Source organism: Camelus ferus, chromosome 10 (assembly GCF_009834535.1).
Source record: "Camelus ferus isolate YT-003-E chromosome 10, BCGSAC_Cfer_1.0, whole genome shotgun sequence".
Taxonomy (NCBI): Eukaryota; Metazoa; Chordata; class Mammalia; order Artiodactyla; family Camelidae; genus Camelus; species Camelus ferus.
The window spans coordinates 57,777,391-57,797,046 of NC_045705.1; the positions used below are offsets into that span (position 1 = coordinate 57,777,391).

General features: G+C 55.6%; 1 protein-coding gene across 2 annotated transcripts in view; it reads right to left on the reverse strand.

Annotated features, from left to right (window-relative positions):
- The window catches only part of PDE2A (phosphodiesterase 2A), a 63,554-nt gene extending 44,895 nt beyond the window's left edge, over positions 1 to 18,659 (reverse strand). The window contains exons 1-2 of one of the 2 annotated variants that reach the window (XM_032489289.1): positions 18,472 to 18,633; positions 7,544 to 7,605 (exon numbers count right to left, since the gene is read on the reverse strand). In XM_032489289.1, coding sequence (XP_032345180.1) covers positions 7,544 to 7,605; positions 18,472 to 18,490 — 81 coding nt within the window. In that variant the 5' untranslated portion in view covers positions 18,491 to 18,633. Of the gene's footprint in view, positions 1 to 7,543; positions 7,606 to 18,471 lie in introns of both variants that reach the window. The other variant, XM_032489287.1, reaches the window with a different exon arrangement.
- Positions 18,660 to 19,656: the final 997 nt, after the last annotated feature.

Below are 19,656 nucleotides of genomic sequence, written 5' to 3' on the forward strand. Positions count from 1 at the left end.
CATACAGTAGAATGTTATTCAGCCCCAAAAAGGAAGGAATTTCTGATACATGCTACAACACGGCATGGATGAATCTTGAGAACATTGTGCTGAATGAAATGTCAGTCACAAAAAGAAACACTGTAGGAGTCCATTTACATGACGTACCTAGGATAGTCAGAGTCATAGAGACAGAAAGTAGAAAAGTGATTGCCAGGGGCTGGGGGAAGGGGAGTTATTTGATGGACGTAAGTTTCAGTTTTGCAAAATGAAAAAAGTTATGGAAAATGGTTGCACACCAATGGGAATGTGCTTAACTCCCCTAAACTCAACATTTTAAAATGGCTAAGGTGGTAAATTTTATGTAGTGTGTATTTTACCACAATACAAATTTTCAAATAAAGTACTTCAAGAAAGAAAAATGAATAAAACAGGTGGGGCAAGGGATGGATGAATTAAATATGCTTAAATCTTAATAACTGTCAGATTTAGGTGATAAGTACATGGCAAGTTGATTGTATTATTTTCCCTACCATGTGTGTTTTAAATATTCCGTAACAACAAAAAAAATTGTACTCATACCTTGATGCAGCAACCACGCCCCTTCTCTGCATCCCTTCACAACTGAAGGTCTCCGCGGTCTCTGACTACACTCTGTTTCCACCTTCACTCACCACCCACCCAAGCCATCTGGCTTCTGGACCCACCCTGTCACTGACAAGGTTCTTGTCAGGCTGATTCGTGCACGTGGCCCAGCCCAGCACCATCTCCCCGTTCCCACATTACCTAACAGCGAGTCAGCATCCCTCCCCATTGAACCTCCCAGCTCCTGTGACTTCTGGTCTCCTCCACCTCCCTGGCTGCTCCTCCTCTGTCTCTTTGCTACTCCTCTTCACCTCAGGGCTCAGTCCTTGGTCCTCACCTCTCCTCTCGCATGTTCTCTCTGTAGGACATCCCAACCAGGTCCGTGATTTAATAAACCAGCCACATCTGCCAACTTCCAAATATATCCCCAGCCTGGCCTCTGCTGCCCACTATCCTCACTCAGATTTTTGACTCACATCCAAAACAGGTCTCTTAATTTCTGCCTCCTTGCCCTCCCCCATCCCACTAACCCTGGCCTTCCTCCAGTCTTTACCAATCTCAGTAACACCTCCACCAACCATTGCTTGCTTCTTCATGCCAGAAACTGGGAGCCATCCTCCGTTTTTCCTTCTGGTTCATCTTCTGATTCATCATCAAGTTCTGTCATTTCTACCTCCAAATAGCTCCAAAGTTTGTCCATTTCTCTCCAGCTCTTCTGCTGTCTCCTTACCCCAGGTACCACCATCTCCTGCCTGGGCGGCTGCAGTAGCCTCTAACTTATCTATCTACCTGTCTCCTCTCAGCCCCTCCAACTAGTCCTCCACATACACTCTGCAGCCAGAACAAGTTTTCAAAATCATAAATTGAACCATGCCACTTCCCTGTCTGAACCCACTGGGGTCTTCCCATGACAGCATCATACACTGGGCTGTGTGCTCACATTTCACGTTGACGCAACCATTACACACAGCATCACACATTCAGTGTCAGGCTCATGGTCACACGGTCTCACACACTGGCTTTCACGCCCTTCATGTCACTCCTTGTTACACCCTTGGTTGTACACTCAGCCTCACTACATGCTTGGGGCCCACATGGACAATTTGGTGTCAGACACCTGAGTCATAAACATGGTGTTATTGCACAGTGTCATTCGTCTGTGTTTATGTATGTGATCCTCACAGTGTCACACCCTCAGTGTCACACATTATCACTCGGCATCACACAGTCAGTATCACAGAGTATCCACAGTGTCTCACAATTGGTGACACACCCACGGTCTCACACAGTCTTGGACAAGTGGTGTCACACACGTGGTATCACTCAGTGTCACACACTCAGTGTCACCCTCGGTGACTCACCCACTCTCCACACAGTGTCCCATGATTGGAGTCACACTTGGTATCACACAACAGCACAAGATCAGTACCACACAGTAGAATACCTGCTGCTCCTCAGTCAGTGTCTCAGGGTCACCCTCAGCGTCACCCTCAGCATCACCCTGGGTCCCATAAGCTTCCCCTGCCCCCACCCCACTGGGTGCAGTCACCAGAACTGCCGCTCCATGTCAAGGCTGTTTCCTGTTGTGCTCAGAGTCCTCAGCCACTGCTTGTTCCTTCAAGGATTTCCTGTTGTCAGGGCCCCAGTCAGGCCTGGCCCAGCCAGGGATACACAGTCTAAAAGGCCAAGAGCCCACTGGCCAGCAGGAACACTTGGGTCCCCCATGTGCCTGGGCTTGTGCTGTGTCACTGAAAGGAGGTGACCTCTGGGTCCTACCCCCTCCCCAGGCCTGTGCTTCTGGGAATGGGGGTTCTTGGGCTGCCTGGACACAGTTGTCTGCACAGTCTGAGCAGCTTGGGACAAGACCTTAGCTGGTCTGTGGGGCTCAGTCTGAAGCTGCTGTGAGCCAGAGGAGAGGGACAGACCTGGAAAGGCCGGGACAAAGGGTTAGGGGGTTAGAGAGTTAAAGACGGCTTCCCAGGGGAAGCCAGCTGAGAGCTGGGATGCAAGGGAGTGGGAGAAAAGGCATTCCAGGTGGGGGCAGCAGACAGGAGCAAAGGCTTGGAGGCAGGAACCCAGAGGAGACAGGTTGACAGGAATGAGAACAGGATGAGAACATGAGAGCAGGTAAGGTTATGTTATGGGTTTCTCGCCTCTCAGCTCCCTCCTCTCCCCAACACCAGCATTTAGACTCTGCTCAGAGCCGGAGCCACAGGGCACTCCCATCCTGGCCCTGACTTTGAGGGCTCCCCAGATTGCTCTCCAAGGCTGCCAGACCCCCTCACCTCCTGCCCCAGGCCAACCCGCAGGAAGGACAGGCGGAGGCCAGCACACGCTCCCCACACGGCCCAAGATAAATATTTCCTGGGAAACGGAACTTGTTCTCTCTGTGTTTACAGCCAAGGGCCAGGCAGGGCCGTGGGGGAGGGGTCAGCCAGAGGAGCTTTATCCAGTCCCCGGGCCCAGCATGGCCTCAGACCTGCTGCACGCCTCTGAGCCAGTCCCAACCTCTCTCTGAGCCTCCATTTCAACTCTTCAAAGGGATCCCCCTGGGCCTTGGCCTGACCGCCAGCTTGGCCCCAGCTCAGCTGTGTCTCTTCGGGGTGTAAATCCCTGGTACTTGATGCCTCCCCCGTTCAGACAAGGCCTCTGTGATAGCAGGTCCTGTGTCTGCCTGTCTCCGCCTTGACCTTGGTCAGTCAAGGGTGTGGACAGATGGATGGACAGACAGAGAGACAGGCTGGGATGGCAGCTGAGACTGCCTCCCTGGCCCCAAGCCCCTACACACCCCAGGCCTGTGCAGCCCGACAGGTGGGCACAGACAGATGGCAGAGCCTCAGGGCCCCCATGGATGCCAGATGCTACGGCCAACTTGTTGGCAGCAGCCCCCTTGGGGCCAGGGGGCATCATCAAGGCCACTTGCTCCTGATGTGCAGAATCCAGGAGGAGGCTGGCACATCTGCCAGTTAGAAGCATTTACTAAAGAATTTTAAATATGAGCCTGAAACATGCTGCCTGCAGTGGCCCTTCCAGCCTCACCCCAATGCTCCCGGCATAGTAACATGTGCTCCACTGACATGCTGGCCTTCTCCTGTGGAGACCCAGGGCGCATCCTGCCAGCATGCCCTTACACAAACAGCTCCTTTCCCCTGTGAAGCCTTTCCCAAACTCCATGGCTGTCCTACCTGACCTGTACTACCCTGGCTCCTGCCCCTATCCCACCACGTGGGGCCTACTTATTTATCATTGGTGGCCTCAGCTTCACTCCAAACTCTGAGACCACGAATTCTTTAGCCCAGGACCAAGGTGGCGAAGAGGTTTTTGGAGCTGGGGTCTCAGCACAGAGCCAGCCTCCTGCAGCTCCCTCTGAGTCCTTGTTCCAGGCTCCTCTATGTGCTCAGTCCCAGTCCTGTGCTGGTCCTTGTTGCTCTCAGGTGATCCTCTCAGAAGCTGACCATGGACCTCTCTGACTATCCAGCCGATCTCTAGCCTCATCAGCTAATGGCCTTGACCCTCCCCATCCTTCAAATTTCCAAGGCTACCTCCTCCAGGAAGTCCCCGAGACTGCCCCCAATCCAGCAACTGCCCCCTTCTCGGAACTACTCTAAGCCCCTCACAGCTATTCTCATTTGATCAAAAAGCATTTATTGAGCACCTACAATATACCAGGTCTATGTCAGGCCCCAGGTGGGCCCAGGAGAGATAAAGGTTCTAACCTGCCAGGTGCTTACCACTATGTGGGAAAGGATATATAACCCCATGGGGTAAGAAGTTACTGAACTGTAAGCTCAGGGGAGCTTACACACACAGCTTGCGGGCTGTGAGTGCCCAAGAAAGAGGAGAGGCTGAGTTGACCTGGGGTGGAGGAAGCAATCTAAGAGGACTTCATAAAGGAGGTGATATCTAATCTGGGGCTTGAAAAGGGAGTAGGTAGAGAAAGGCATTCCAGAGAAAGGGGTCAGTGCAAACAAAGGCAGAGGGGCTGGGAAGAGCTGGTGTCCAGGAAGTGAGCATTGCCATGTCTGGGGGTGAGGGGTGGACATGATGGGGCCCAGCAGGCACTACCAGCAATGCCACACCAAGGGTGTGGTCTTTCTTTATCCCGTGGGCAGCAATAGAGGAGCCAGTGCCAGGCGGAGCATGAGGGTGCTTGGTGTGGATACCTGTTCCCTTGTCCATGTCTGACTCTCCCCCTGGCCCTTGTCCCAGCTGGGGCTCCTAAGCCCCCTTCTGGGCCCTGAGAGCCAGCACAGAGAGGTCATGGACCCGTTGTGCTTAGCTCACTGCTTGAACTGCCTCAGCCCTGACATCCAGAGAGAGTAAAGACTCTAGCACTGAAGGAGGATTCCAGGCTGAGCCTGAAGAGCACATCCCCCAAGCCGGCCAGCTGACACAGGGGCCAGGAAACCACCCCAAGAGGGTGTGCTGAACAGACACCCGCTAGGTGGGGATGGGTGCTGGCAGCCCTGCTCTTGTGGCTGTCGTACTGCCAATGCAAGTGCTGCGCCCACAGAACCTCCATGAATCCAGCCCTCCAGCGCACCCTATCTCATGGAGCACAGCCTAGACCTGGCTCCAATGATCTCACCCTTGAGGGAAGCAGAAAGGGTGCCAACTCCCTCCAAGGATCTGCTGTGAGGCAGACATCTCACATACACCATCTTTGTAACTTCCTCCAACAGCTCCGCTGCAATTATGTCCATTAATGATAGAGCTTCTTATCTCATTTGACAGGTGAGGAAACTGATGTCCAAGTTGCTTAAGGGACTGGCCCAAGGTCACACAGCTGAGAAGTGGTGCAGCTGGGGCGAGGCCAGTCTTTCTCCCCATGCTCCACCCGGACAAGAGGGCATCAGTCTCCCCATCCCTCTTCTTTCTCTCCAGCGGTCCCTATAGTCTGAGCAACACCCTAGGGTCCCTACTCTCTCCAGTCCTATCCTTTCTATGTTGGGGGGTCCTTGGGGGCAGCAACCTGTCTCTCCCCAGCAGGGCTGAGTGTAGGCCTGGACACTCGGGAAGGAGAGCTAACTGAACCCAGAAAGAGAGCATTCTCTTCCCAGAGGGGTTGGGGGGCAGGACAGAGCTGAGAACTACTGAGGGGCTCATAGCTTAAGATCCTAGGTCTGAGGGAGAGGGCGGCAGGACCCAGGCAAAGGAAAGGCAGAGAGAGCAAATGGGGATGGTGTGGGGATGCTTCATGGTGAGGGTAAGGCTTGGAGCTAGTAAGGGGGGCAGAACTTGAACTTGCAGGTGGCAGGGCCAAGGGCCTAGGCAAAAGGCACTGTGCACAGAGGCATAAATGAGGCGCCTGGGTCTGGCTCCTTCCCTCAGGGCTCAGCTCCCATCACCCAGGAGGGTCTCAGCTTCTCCAAACCCTCTCCCTCTCAGCTTCCTGGGAGGATGACAAATCCAGTCTTTCCTGGCAGGTGGCAGCGGCTGCTGAGACACTGCTGGCTCTCAGGAACACCATCTGTCCCAGCTCTGGGGGGAGCCCCCGCCCCATGGGGAATGCCACAGCCATAAATAAATTAATAATGACTCTCCAGGCCCCTCCTCTCTCCCTTTCCCAGCTCCCAGCTGCAGGCACATGCCCAGGGCTGGGCTCCACATCCCAGCAGTGAGCCCAGGCTGACCCCCTGGGCACCAGGCCCTGTGCGGGCATCTTCACTCCCATTTAACCCAAGGCCAGGGGGAGGGCCAGGGCTGGGCCCGAGACACGTCTCCACTTTCAGCTCTCCCTCCGATTCACTCACCATGTGACCCCACTGGGGCTCAGCTTCCCCAGAGGAGAATTGTAACAGCCCCTGCCTCCTGGGGAGGTTGTGAGGATTAAACAGAGAAGTGTGTCTAAAGCCCCTGGACCAGAGGAGGGGCCTATATGGCAGCAGCCTCTCCTTCCTCGCAGCCAGGCCTGGGCACAGAGGAGACTCATGCTAGGTTTGCTACTTGGTCCGATTTCACACACCCCTGTCCTCTGTGCCAACCTTCACCATCCCCTGCCCACCCCATTTATGCTGCTCAAGGCCCCACTGACACTGATGATTCCTATTAGACACACCAAAGACATGGCAGGGGCTGCAACAGCACCCATCATTGTCATCTCAAAGGAAAGGCACTCACTGAGTTGTCACCGGGCACCCTTTGGAGGGTGGTGAGAGACTCAGGAATGACAAAGGCATATCCCCGGGCTCGAGATGCTCACAGTTCAGAGTGGGAGACATACAGAGTCACACAGTGGAGAAAACAGGGCACTCATGGCACAGACAGCAGAATACCCCAGCATCTGACTGCTGGGGCAGGAGAGCTCAGAGGAGGGAGCGTGAGAAGCAGGGAGGGCTTCCCAGAGGAGGGGAGGCTAGAGCTGAGCCCAGAAGGATTTGGGAAGCTGAGGAGGGGAAGAGGCAAGCAGGAGTGGTTCTAGGGAGGCAGGAGTGGATGAAGGGGGACTGGGACCTGGCTGGGGCTGCAGACGGAGCAGGGGGATGGGGAGGATGGAGAATTTTGGAGCAGAAAAGTGACAAGTTCATGTTTGTGTGTTAGAAAGATCCTTCTGGTGGCCACATGGAGGATGGGAGCAGCTGAAAGTAGACAGATAGGGAGTCATCCGGGGAAAAGTTGAATAGTCCCAGAGCAGGGGCAGGCAGTGGGTATGGAAAATAGGAGAGGAGTTCACAAAATACTTAGGGCAGAAAATCAACAGGGAATTGTTTGATGAAGGTGGCGAGGACAAGGATGGAGTCTGAAATGACTCCCAGGTGACTTGGGAGGAAGATGAATCCTTAGAGAGAGAACTCCAGGCAGGAATAGGGTAGGAGAGGTGGTCTTGGAGTGGGGTGATACTAGGCTAGAGGGGGTGGGGCTGGGATTCGGCTCCAGCCTCCCAAATCCTCCCAGGGGTGGGGGCAATGCTCAGACTGACCCCCAGCCTGTGCCTTCCACCCTCCAGGCCCACCCACTCCTCCCTCTGCTGAGCTCTCACCTGCAGCGTGTGGTCTCTACTCCCTGGGGGCACTGGCTCCTGTGCAAGGAGTTCCGGGCTGGCTGCAGAGACAAGAAGGCCAGGGGCTGAGGCCTGCCAGGCCTAATCCCCTTCTCCCCAGGCTGCCCCCCTCCTCCAGCCCCAGCAGACGGAGGGGCCTCCTATCTCCCACAGGCGCCTCCTCCAGGGAGTCTTGCCTGATTGCACCCTGGCTCTGGTGTATTCTCTGCTCCTCAACTCTCAGAACAGATCCAAACTCTTTCAGCCCGGAGCTCCTCAGGAGTGGAAATGATCATGTTTTTACCCTTTCTGAGGTCCCCTCCAGTTTTGCGTCTCTCCCTTCACTTCCCTTCTCTAAGCCTCAGCTTCCCCATCTATAAAATGGGATTTGTAATGTCCAGCTCAGACAGTCACTGGGCTGGGCTCCCAGCTGGGATTGCTGCTAATCCTAAAAAAAAGGGATCATACATGTGAGTCCTCAACTCCAGCCTGTGCCCAGTTGTCTGGGCTCCAATCAGACCCCCAACCTGCACCGTATCAGCTCCTCTAGTGCTGGCAGACACACCAGGACCCACTCACTTGTTCTCAGGAGCCCACCACCAGGGTGGCATCTAGAACCCAGTCACTATGAGAGGCATTGCCTGGGGCCTGCTGTCCCTCCCTGCCCCCACCCACAAGTGCACCCAGGAATCGGACAGGCACAGGCGGCGGGATATTCTGAGCCTGGCTTTGTTCCCGTCAGCTGCTGGCCGACATGCCAGCCTGGCGCAGGCTCAGGGGCTGATTTGATTTGGCAGCTTCGGAAGCGTGTGGTAGGGATGGGGATGGGGAGGGGGTGGGGGATGAGACACCCATCCCTGCTGGGAAATAAACAGCCTCCGATGCTCAGCAAGCTTGGGGGAGGGCCCAATCTAGCATGGGAGGTGGTCCTGTATTCCCTGCCTGGTGCCCCTTCTTCTCACTCAGGTCCTGGACACCTGCCAAGGACTGCTGGAATCTGTGCTTCTCCTTGGGTCACCGTAGGGGTGACAACAGCTACACCTGGTGTGTGGATGCTTGTGGTGTGGCTATGGCAGGGTGGCTGGTTGTCACACATGTCCCTGTGTCCTGTGGGGTCTCCCTACTCAGCAGTGTCTTCAGCTGGGCCCGAGCATTGCCCACGATGACTGGGTCTGTGTGGGGGACAATGGTCTAGATGAGGCCATCTCCCAGGGCCACTGGGGCCCCATGGCTGAGCCTCTATGAGGGACTGACTGCAGCCCAGGGCATGACAAGGCTACCCATGTGCCTGAGTCTACTGCAGGGCCTGGTGTGCACTGGCTCGACCTGTTCCTTCCCTCTGTGCGATGACCCTACTAACCCAGCCATGTCCGGCAGAGGAAATGACGCGGGCTGAGATAAGCAATGGACCTCAGGGCCCATCCCTTTTGTCTGCAAGCCTAAGCCTTCTTTTCCACCCCAGCCACCACACTGTCCCGGAACAGCCCCTTCCCCTGTCACAGAGAGGAAGCAGTGCTAGTTTCACTTGATTCTAACTGCCCCTCAGGCCCTCCACCACTCCATTCCCTGGAGAGGCTCCTGCCGCGAGCCCTCTGGTTCCCCATCACTCCCTTCAAGCACAGGGAATGTGGACAGGATGAGAAGAGTCTCGGGTAGACCTTCACAGCTCCTCCATAATTCTGCCCCAGTCTCAGTGTTTACCACCCTCCTGCCTACCTTCCACTCAAAGTGGTCCAGCTCACCCCTCACCCAGAGGCCCTGGGAATCCACATCACTCTGTTAATGTGCTACTGGTGCCGTGGGGACCTGGACTCCACAGCCTCCAGTTAGAGACCTGTTCCTGGGGGTCAGGGCTCTGATGCTCTGACCTTTGCACTGAGGCGGGTGGTGGGGGCGGTCAGACCAGGACACTAGTCCTCAGGGGTCCACAGGCCAGGGCTGTGCCCCAGACACCAACCACAATGTCAGGGTAGGGTGGAGCCTGTGTTGGGGAAGATGCAATGTCTCATCTGTCACCATTTTCCCATTGTCCCACTGTCCTCTGGGGACTTCAGGACTCTCCCCACCCAGCCACAGGAAGCCGAGCCCCTCCTGGAGACAGAAGGAGGGAGCACTGAAGGAAGGGCTCCAGGACTAGGGAGAGACTCAGCCATGCCCTTGGGTTACCGAAAAGAACCTAGGCTCATAGAACTCAGTTGTCACAATGGGGCTAGTGGGATGGAGACAGTCTGCAGAGAGGCCCTGGGGGGCTTCCTGGAGGAGGTGTGTGGTTCCTCATAGGAATAGAACACTAGGTTCCAGGACAGCCTCCAAACTATGTGATATAGGTCTGCACCTGGGACTTGTATGTAACTGCAAATGTCTGTGTGTCCGTGTGTGCATAGGTATGTATCCCAGTCATGGAGTCCTGAACTCTGGTCTGTGTCCCAAAGGCAGGGTCTGCCCAAGGTAGCGGTCAGTCAGGCAGCTGGCACAGTGACAGAGGAGAAGGCAAAGAAAAAGAAGGGAGAAGAGCTCAGGGCTGAGGAGGGAAGCCTGTCGGGTTGGTCATAACATAGTCAGTCCTTAAACCCTAGATGCCTGATGCCAAGTCAGTGTGCTTCCATGTGCTTCCTCTGCCACAATTTGCTGTGCAGCTTCAGACAGGACCTTCACTTCTCTGAGCTACTGTCCTCGTCTGAAGAGTAACAGGGATGGGCCTGATGCCCTCCTAGGGCTCTTCCAAGTCTAACAATCTTTTGAGAGACTGACAAAGACAGCAAGGGATGGAGACTTATAGGGATGGGGAGAGAGCCCAGAGGAAGCGGAGATGAGAGTGAAGGGTGGGACAGCAGAAGGAAGAGAGAGGAGAAACCCTCAGGGAGGCCCACTTCCGGTGGGCATCTGGGGAGGGGTTCCCTGCTGGGGCCCCCATTCTCCGGCCAAGTCAGGGTGTAGTAGACAATGGAGCCTTCTGGATGATAGGGAGCAGTTTTTGCCACCCCACCTGCCTTCTGCCTGTGGGAGGAGAAAAGCAGAGGGAGACAGACAGAGGCTCTGCCTCCGTGACCTGAGTCCCATCTCCACTTCTACTCTCCAGGTGCTCCAGGAGGAAGCGGGGGCCACAGGCAATGGGGAGCGCCCAGGACTGGGAATCAGGAAGCTGTGTTTCAGACCCTGCTGTGCTGTGTGACCTGGGCCAGCTCCTAGCCTCCGTCACTTGATCTGTGAACCCACCAGACTGGGACTTGGCAGTGGTACTGGGTTCTGAGGGATGAAGCCAGGGCGGGCTCTCCAGATGGCCAAGATTCTTCCCTCCAGCCAGAATGTTCTTCCCCTGTCTCTAATGTGGGAGCTGACACTGTGCACAACCCAAGAGAGAGCAAGCCGCTGGACAAATGAGCTGGCCTTGTGCCGGGCCGGATGGTGGGCCTGTGCTCAGGGGACCCCCCCCCCCATCAGTCATCAGCTCTCCAGGCCACCTGGCTTGAGACTTCCCTTCCTGAAGCCCTCCTCACAGCCACTCTCAGGGCACAAGGAGGGTTCTCCCTCCTTGGCCTGTGCTCAAGGGGGGCCGATGCCCACACTGTCCCTCTGGCTGCCTGGCCTCTGCCCTAGTCAGAGACCCTTTGTACTTGGGCCCTCACAGGCAGGGGTTCGTGCATTTCCGTGTCTGTGTCCAGGAAGTGTTCATGTCCTGTTTTCCCCCTCAGGCCGGGGCTGCCAGGGAAAGAGGGGGTGGGGGTGAGCAGGCCTCTCCTTTCTCCACTGTCAACATGTCTCCTGAGATTTTTAGGGGCTAGGAGGAAAGGGTAGTCCCCTCTCTGCCATAGTCTGAAATGATTGAAGATTGGAGGCAGGGGCATGAAGGAAATGACCCCTCACCCTGCAAGCTTAGGGAGTGGCGGATCTTGCACGCACACACAAACCAGATCTTTTGTGGCGGGAGAAACTGCCTGTGCGATCCAGGTTGAGAGGGTCTCCCTCCCCACTAATGCCAGCCCAGCCCCTTCTCCCCTCCCTCACTGGGGGTGGGGGCTGCCCAACACCCCAAGCTGTCTCCATTGCTTCTTGCTATGTTTTCAATAACCAAACATTGAGATTAACAAGGCAGGTGGTTGCAGCTCTTCCCAGCAACCCCATTTAGAATCATTGAATCATCAAATCATCAAATCCTAGAATTCTGGATTCACAGAATGTCCGCTTCTTCAGCTCCTGGAGTCTCAGCATCTTAAAGTCACACAACGTCAGAATCACACAACCACACATCCACGCAGCCCTGGCTGGGAGCTGAGAGTTGTGGAAGTCTGGAACCCCACAAACTGACAAAGCCGGATTCTCCTGAGAGCCGTACATCCTGAGAGCTAGAGCTCATCCACCCCAACTTCCTTCTTTTACAGGTGAGAAAATGCAGCCCAGAGAATGGCCAAGATCACTGGAGAGTAAGAACCAAGTAATGTCCACTCCCAGGATTGCAAGATGGGACCTCACTATCCTGGGCTTCTGAAAATGGTGCAACTTTTACATTCAAAAATACAAATATTCAAGTTAGGATGCTGCTTCTCTTTGAGCTTTGTTCACTTCCCCTTCTCCCTCCAACCCCACTCCTACCGGGTCTTGTAGCTGGCACCCCATTTCTCCACCCTCTTATCCTCTGTTCCTGCAACTCCCTTGCCCTTCCGCCTCCCCTAGGTCTGTACCCAGGCTCCTCAAATAAAGACAGCCATAGATGGTAGAGTTTGAGGGGACAAGTCCTTCATGGTGTTGGACAGGAAAAGCAAAATGTCTGCCATCTGAAGCCACAAGCAAGAGGTCAGTATCCCCAGAGGAGGTGCCCTGAACAAGAGACCAGAAGGTCCTGGACCCCTCAGGGGTTCAGCCACACTAGAGGCAGCAGGTTTAAGGGAGCTGAATTCAAAGAGGAGGGAAGCAGTGGAGGCTTACAGTTGACATTAGAACCATCCCGGATGTGATAGCGTTTTCATAAATTTACATTTCAACTCATTTTGGAATGTACTCATCCATTTTTGAATTTTAATTTTATTAAATATTACATTTCACAGATTGTTTTAATTTTGGAATTCTGAACACTCTTTGCCCAGGGCAGAGCCCGAGTCTCCCACGTTACAGCTCAGGAGGCAGCAGACTGGGGGGTTCCAGGTCTCCCAGTCTCCATTTAGCCTCAAAGCTCCTGACCTGGAGGTGGTCCTGAGACCTTCTGCTCCTTAGAGGGCCCTGGCCCCGGCCCAGCATCTACCCTTAACCCAGTCTTCCACCCAGACCCCAGGGTGGCGTTCTTACTTCCTTCACCTCTACAGCTGATCAGCTCCCTCTTCTACTGCCATGCTCCCCTCCCCTCCATTTTTGGTTTTTCCCTGTTCAGCCCATCATCCCTGTCTGGACCACACTGCACTAGCCTCCCACCTCACCCTTTCTATGTGCTCTTCACCCCATGGCCCAGGGAGCTTCCTAACAGGCAGATCTGAGTAGTTCCTGCCCTGCTTTCAATTCTTCCCTTCATGCCCTGTTCTCTCCAGAGAAAGTTCAAATTCCTTGACATGGCGTAAAAGTCCTGCACACTTTGACCCCTGCCAGCCTCACCAGCCTCATCTCCTGATACTCCCCTCCACCACTCCCCATCCCACCACTGAGCCACCCTGGCAGTCCAGGAGCCAGCTCCTTGGAAGTGCGGAACTGCATGCTTGCCTCCCTCTGTCTGTCACCAGAAAGCCTTCACGTTCACATCTCTCCTCCTCTCTGCCCAGAGCTTTCTTCTGGCTCATCCCTCAGCTCTCTGTCTAGATACGTTTCCTCCTGGAAGCTCCCCAACATGCTTTTCCCCCAACTCGAGGCTGAATTAGGGGCCCCTTCTCTTTCCCACCATGGCCTCAGAGTTTCTCTCCAGCGTAGCCCTCCCCATACACTCTACTAGCATCAATCTTGTCTGTGCCCTTCCCCCACCCCATCACCTCTCCACCATCTGCCTTGGTACCTGGGTCGGATTACCCGTCAGAGGACAGATGCATCATTGCTCAGACTTGGGGGAATGTGTGGCTGAACTTTAAGGCCCACACCATGCTCTCTCTACCTATCCTCTCTGTTGGGCACATAGTAGGTGCTCACTAACTGTCCACCTATGAAGGCCTGGCAGTACACAGTGTGTGGCATGGACAGGGAGGGCTGGGTGTTCAGAGGAAGTGAGAAACCCTGGGCTGGGCTGGGAACTTCCTGGAGGAGGCATCTGGGATGATCCTCCATGAGTCAATCCTAAGAGAGCAATTGAGGACAGGCCACAGGAAGTCCCCAGCCAGCCATAGGGCCTTCAGAGCAAGCCATCAGAGTGGGACCAGAGTCTGCAATGAGAAAGATTCAGTGGCCAGGGCCCAGGATAGGGCCACTGGAGGGGCTGAAGGTGCATTCAGGGAAGGCTTCCCGGAGGAGGGGCTGCTTCTGGCTGGTTTGGGGAAGGGGAGTAGGTGGAGATGAATGAGGTTGGAGACAGATATGAAAGAGAAAGCTCTGTTCCTCCTTGCCCTTTACCCTTGAGTGGAAAGGGAGGTGGGAGTTGGATGGGCAAGAGGAGGGAAGAAGGCCAAGGAGACATGGAGGTAACACCAGTGCTGACACTATGGCCAGGGTGGGTATGGATGGCTGGGGCTGGCAGGGAGCAGGTCCCCAGCAGTGGTTGGGAAATGTTTCCTGTCTCCTTGCCAGAGGGGTCATTAATAATCATTTACCCGCCACAGGCAGCACGGAAGCCAGCCAGGGAGCAGCATGGTGCTGGGGCCGGAGCCCAGCCTGGCAGCCAGGAGAGCCGGATTCTGGGACCAGCCCTGCCACCTTGCTGTGAAACCTGGACAAGTCACCTGACCTCTCCTGGTCTCTGGTAATGCTGGTAAAAGGAGGGTGTAAAGAGGAGGCTCCCTAAAGACCTCCTGGCTCTGGGCCTCAGGTTCCCTAGATGGCAGCTGGGCTGCCAACCCTCCAGGGGGTTCGCGACCTTTGATGATGGATATGAGCATCTGGACTATGCTGAGTCCAGCTCAGGACACATGAGACGGGCAGACCCAGCCCAGCCTCTGAAGAGCTTGCATTTTAGCAGGAACCAGACCCCAGCACTGTGGGTTGCACTCCTGGAGCACATGAAGGGCACCTCAGGCTGCGGGAAACACAGAAGGGAGGGCCATCTGCCCAGGGCCTGGGGGTGCTGACGGTGTGGCTGGGCCAGGAAGACAGAATTTCTCAGACACAGAAAGTGGGAGCCCGGTAAGGACTACATGGTTACTGCTAGGGCCCATGGTGCTGAGTAGGTGCTCAGTAAGTGCTTTCAGACAACAGAATGAGTTCATCTGCTAAATGAGAGACATTTGTGAAAGGATCATGGAATTTAGAAAGAGCTGCCTAAAAGGGTGATGAGGACAGTGATTCCAGCCAAAGACAACGGGATGGGAAAAGGTGACATGAAAACTCGAGAAGGCAAGGGATGACCGTCTGAAGCCTGACACTATTGCTTGGGAATAATCAACAGCCTTCAGGATCCCTTTTTCCAGTTGGGCCAGAATATTCCTTAGCCACAGGCCACATTTCTTGGCCCGTCCAACACCCCCTTCAAGGCTCAGCTCAAGCCTGCTCACTTCAGAGAACCTTCTGGAATGTGGTGCTGAGGCCACTTCTCCAACTGCCTTTGATAGTCTCTGTGCCTTCCAACCATGAGGAGTCCTGTCCTTTCATGCTCTCGAATACCTGTTGGCAGGCACTCACCATGGTCTCCCCATCGCTTTCTCTGGAGCGTCTGACCTGGATCCTCCGACTGGATCCATCAGATTAGAGGGTCCCCAAAGGTGTGACTGGGCCTCGTTTTTCAGATAAAGGTCTCTGTGAGGACAAGCACTAGCCTCCCCATCAAATGTGGGGTCAAAAATGTAGAGATAGATAAAGGTCCTCCTGGTAGTCTCCCAGCCCAGGTACCTTTCCGGGGATCACCCAGAAAAGGTTGAGGACAGGCTAGCCTGCAGAAGAGGACATTTGGCCGCTTAGCACCCCAGAAATGACATGAGCAGGAAGGGCACTGGGCCACACATAGGACTAAGACGTCATGGTTGGCAAACTCACCCAAGTCCAAGTCTGGCTCCCTCTGATCTTGGAGGAGGCGCCACTGGGGATACTACCCAGGACTCAGTGCCTGCGCCTGGAGCCCTGCCCTCTGCAGAGCACTGTGAGGTGGTAGTAAACATGGTGACACGTGCATCCTCTTCCCCCCACCCCCCCATCCTGGCCCAACACACGAGCCAGGCTAAAAGGAAAAGAACAAAAGTTCCTGGACTGCGACATCACCCGCCGCCCGCCTGTCCAGCGCCTGCTCAGCCGGAAACCCAAGACAAAGGCCTTGGTCAAAGTGAGGAGGATGAAGGGCAAAGGGTAGAGGCGGCCTGGCTTGGGCATCTCTGGGGACCTAACTGGGAGGGAAGCAAGAATGAGATGGCAGCCAAGCCCTCCTTGCACACACACGTCACTCCACAAACATTTACCAGACACCTGCTGTATTCCCCACACCCTGAACATTACACACCTAGTTCCTCACCCACACACCTTATGCACACGCTCCCTCACCCCCTGCAGCACCTTCAGCCCTCCACACCCCTCACCCCACACACTCTGGGCTCCCCAGAGACCCTTCACACACTGCTCACCATACATGGAAACAGCTCACAGGGAGAAAAGATCACAGAATCCATACGTCACACCGAAAAGTCACACTGCTCACACACCCACACTTCACATCACACTCACACTCAACCTCCCACACACACCTCATCCACCCCACACTCACCTCTCCAAGCACAGACACACATCCAATTAAATTCAATACACACACATCACCCAGACATGGAGACACACCCTGCATAGATAATGCACAGACCTAATGTCACACCAAAATATCACGTTTGTGGGCACACACAGCTCCTCAGCATCAGCAGTCCTGCCTGCGCTCTGCCTCCTTCCCACATGTACTTCAGCACACACACACACACACACACACATACAGTCAACAAGTCCTTGCCTTAGACCCCTGGGCCTGGCTGCTACACTCTTTCCTACCCAGTTGCACAAACAGCTACCACACAGACACATGACACTCAAACACCAGTATACAGATCCTAATATATTTCCTGAGCAACTCCAGGATGTACCACAGTGACTTGAAGCGAGTCCTCTAGGCTGCAAACACACTCGGGCACTCTCAGCTCCCCCATACCCGCCCATTAACTCCCCTCTACCTAGACATCCAGTTAAACCTTTCATCAGGTCCCAACAGTGGCCTTTCCTGGTTACACACAACAGCCCATAACATATACAACCATGTACACAATCCCCCATGCAAGCTGCCCCTACAGCCACTCCACCCCACGATGACAGACACACAACCATGGACACACAATTCCCCCCCCCCAACACAACAGTCATACAGACAGCTAGAACTCCACACCCACAACATGGCCTTCCTAGCAGCACACGACATGTAACGCCACACACTCACAGTCCTCACACTCACCACAAGCCCCCACGATCCCCCCAAATAATCCCACTCGTGATACACACACAACCCCACATGACACAACACACAATGTCACACAGGAGGCATACCAACACACACAATCTAGCCCATCCTACTCAAACACATACCCCCCCAGACTTACCCTGCCCTGGACACCTCCCACTACAGGAACTGACACCAGGTTGCAGTCTATTCCTCCCCTCCCCCATCCCAAGCCTCCAGCTTCCCCAAGTCAAGACTAAGACAGTGAGGATGAGGGGGTTTATAAGTTATGTACTCCAGTGCCCCACAGCATGATCCCCACCCGTCTTAAATCCCTGGGCACTGCCCAAGAGCTGAGTGCTCCATCTTTAGCCCTTTCCACCAGCACCCACATCATGCCTGCCTGACAACGTGGGGAGGGGTGCAGGTCCTGGGTACACAGGCTGGCACTCTGAGCCTGTCCCCTCTTCACCCAAAAGCAGAGGCAAATATAAGGGAAAGAGATGACCACAGGAAAATGCTCTAGAATAAAGATAGAAACCTAGAGAAATTGGGGGGAGTGACGGGCAAACCAAGATAGGGGGGCACATGGGCAAGAGACCAAACAAGATAGAAACAGAGAAGCAGAGAGAGAGGATGGCCAGAAAGACTCGGAGAAGCCAGAGGAGAAACCAGAGAATAAAGTGGGGCCACCACACCCGAGAGAAACAAGAGGAGAGGGTGAGACCAGCCAGAAAATGCTAGGCTCTCCTACACAAGAGGGAGGAGGGAAAGCACGAACAGAGTGGGAGGGGGATGCTGCAGAGGAGTGAGAAGTAGAGATAGATGGAAAGGGGCATTTGGACCCTGGGGTAAGGTCTCAGGAGAGGACTGAAGTCCAGATGTTCCAGTGGAAATCTGAGCTGGGGGCACAGATGAGGCTGTGGAGTAGGGCTTCCAGGGCTTGGGATGAGGCCCCAGCTTTGAAGTGAGGTCGTTGCCGAGAGGTGGGGGTTCAGGTGTTCTGGGTATGCCTGGAGTCTGATATATATTTTGGGGGTTCAGGGCTATGAGCAGGGGTGCTCGTCTAATCTGGGAGGCAGAGAGTTCCAGGCTCGAACAGAGCTCTCGTGTGTGAACTGGGGTCTCACTGTGGATTGGGAGTTCAGTGCTTCAGATAGAGTCCCAGATCTGAAAGGGGTTCAGAGTCTGGCGTGAGGTTTGGAATGTGAGCTGGGGGTTCAAGGTCTCTGCGTATGGGCTGCAGTCCCAGCACAGGAGTGGGATTGACAACTAGGGGAGGGGTCCCCACCCTGGAGGGTTCAGGAGCAGGGTGTACCATGGGTCCGGCGACTGCACGCTCCGCGGAGGACCGGGCCGGGCGCTCACCCAACACCCCGTTCTCCTCGCACCCAGCGCGGGGCCCCCCTACCTGCAGGCTGTCGGCGCATGGCTGCGGCGGCGGCGGCGGCTCGTCCGGCTTGAGGAAGACCTGCTGGCCTCGCCTGAGGAATTGGACAACAGCAATGAGAATATGGTGCAGCACCAGGACCATGCTCGCAGCCGCCCGCCCGCCCGCCGGCCCGGCCGCTGCGCTCGGTCAGCGCGTCCGCGACAGCCTCTCTGGGTCCGTGCGAGTGTCCGCCCCGGCCCCGCCCCGCCCCGCCCACTCCCCGCCCCCCGACTGCCCTGGCCCCACCCACCTTCCCGCAACCGCGGACAGCACCTCTCAGCTCGTCGGATCTTCGGACCCGCACCAGAAACCCCCACCTCTGACCAGCTCTCACCTTCCTTATCTCTCCGCTCTCAAGATTCTTTCAGTTTGTCCGCTACTAGGATCCCCAGCCAGATAGTCGGCTCTTCGCCTTCGCTCCCTTCTCTTGACCCTTCACTCTTTTCACTGCCTCTAAGTGATCGCCTCTCAGATCCCCTCTCCTGTCTGATCACATCCTCTCCCCTCACCACTTATAAAGTCTTGGAGCCAGGCCAGAGCGCCAAGGCAGAGACCAGCGCAGCGAAGGGAAGTGGGGTTTGGAGGGGGAGGTAGAGGGGAAGGGACCACTGACACGACACAAGGAGCCCTGGGCTCGCTCTTCTTCCAGGAAAAACGGGGAAGGCTTGGAAATTTTTAGAGGTCGCTCTGAGTCGGACAGGACCCGGGAGCAGTGGCCAATCTGGGAGGGAGACACGTGCGCACAGACACGCGAGCGCCCATACAGACAGGCACACCACTCCTAAGTTGGGGGGTAGGGACACTGGGCCCCCAGCACTGGGCAGGCAGGTCTGCGTTGGCGTCTCCGCAAGCCAGAGAGGATGCAGGCCCCAAGGCCATACAGTCCACAGTTCCGCGGTGGGACTTGCGAACCTGGAGCGCAGTTCTCTGCAGAGCGGCCCCTGCGCCCTGGCGCTTGCTGCAGCCGTGACGCTCCTGCGCCCCCTGCTGGTCCATCGCGGCGGCGCAGCTCGGCCCGATTTGCTGTAGGCCAGGCCGAGTGGAGCGGGGGCGGGGGCGCCGAGGGAGAAAGGGTCATCTGGGCCAGCTCCTGGCCTGGACCCACCCGGTTCTTAACCTCTGCTTGGCATGAGGTCGGCTGGGGCTGTGGGACGTGTCTGGACT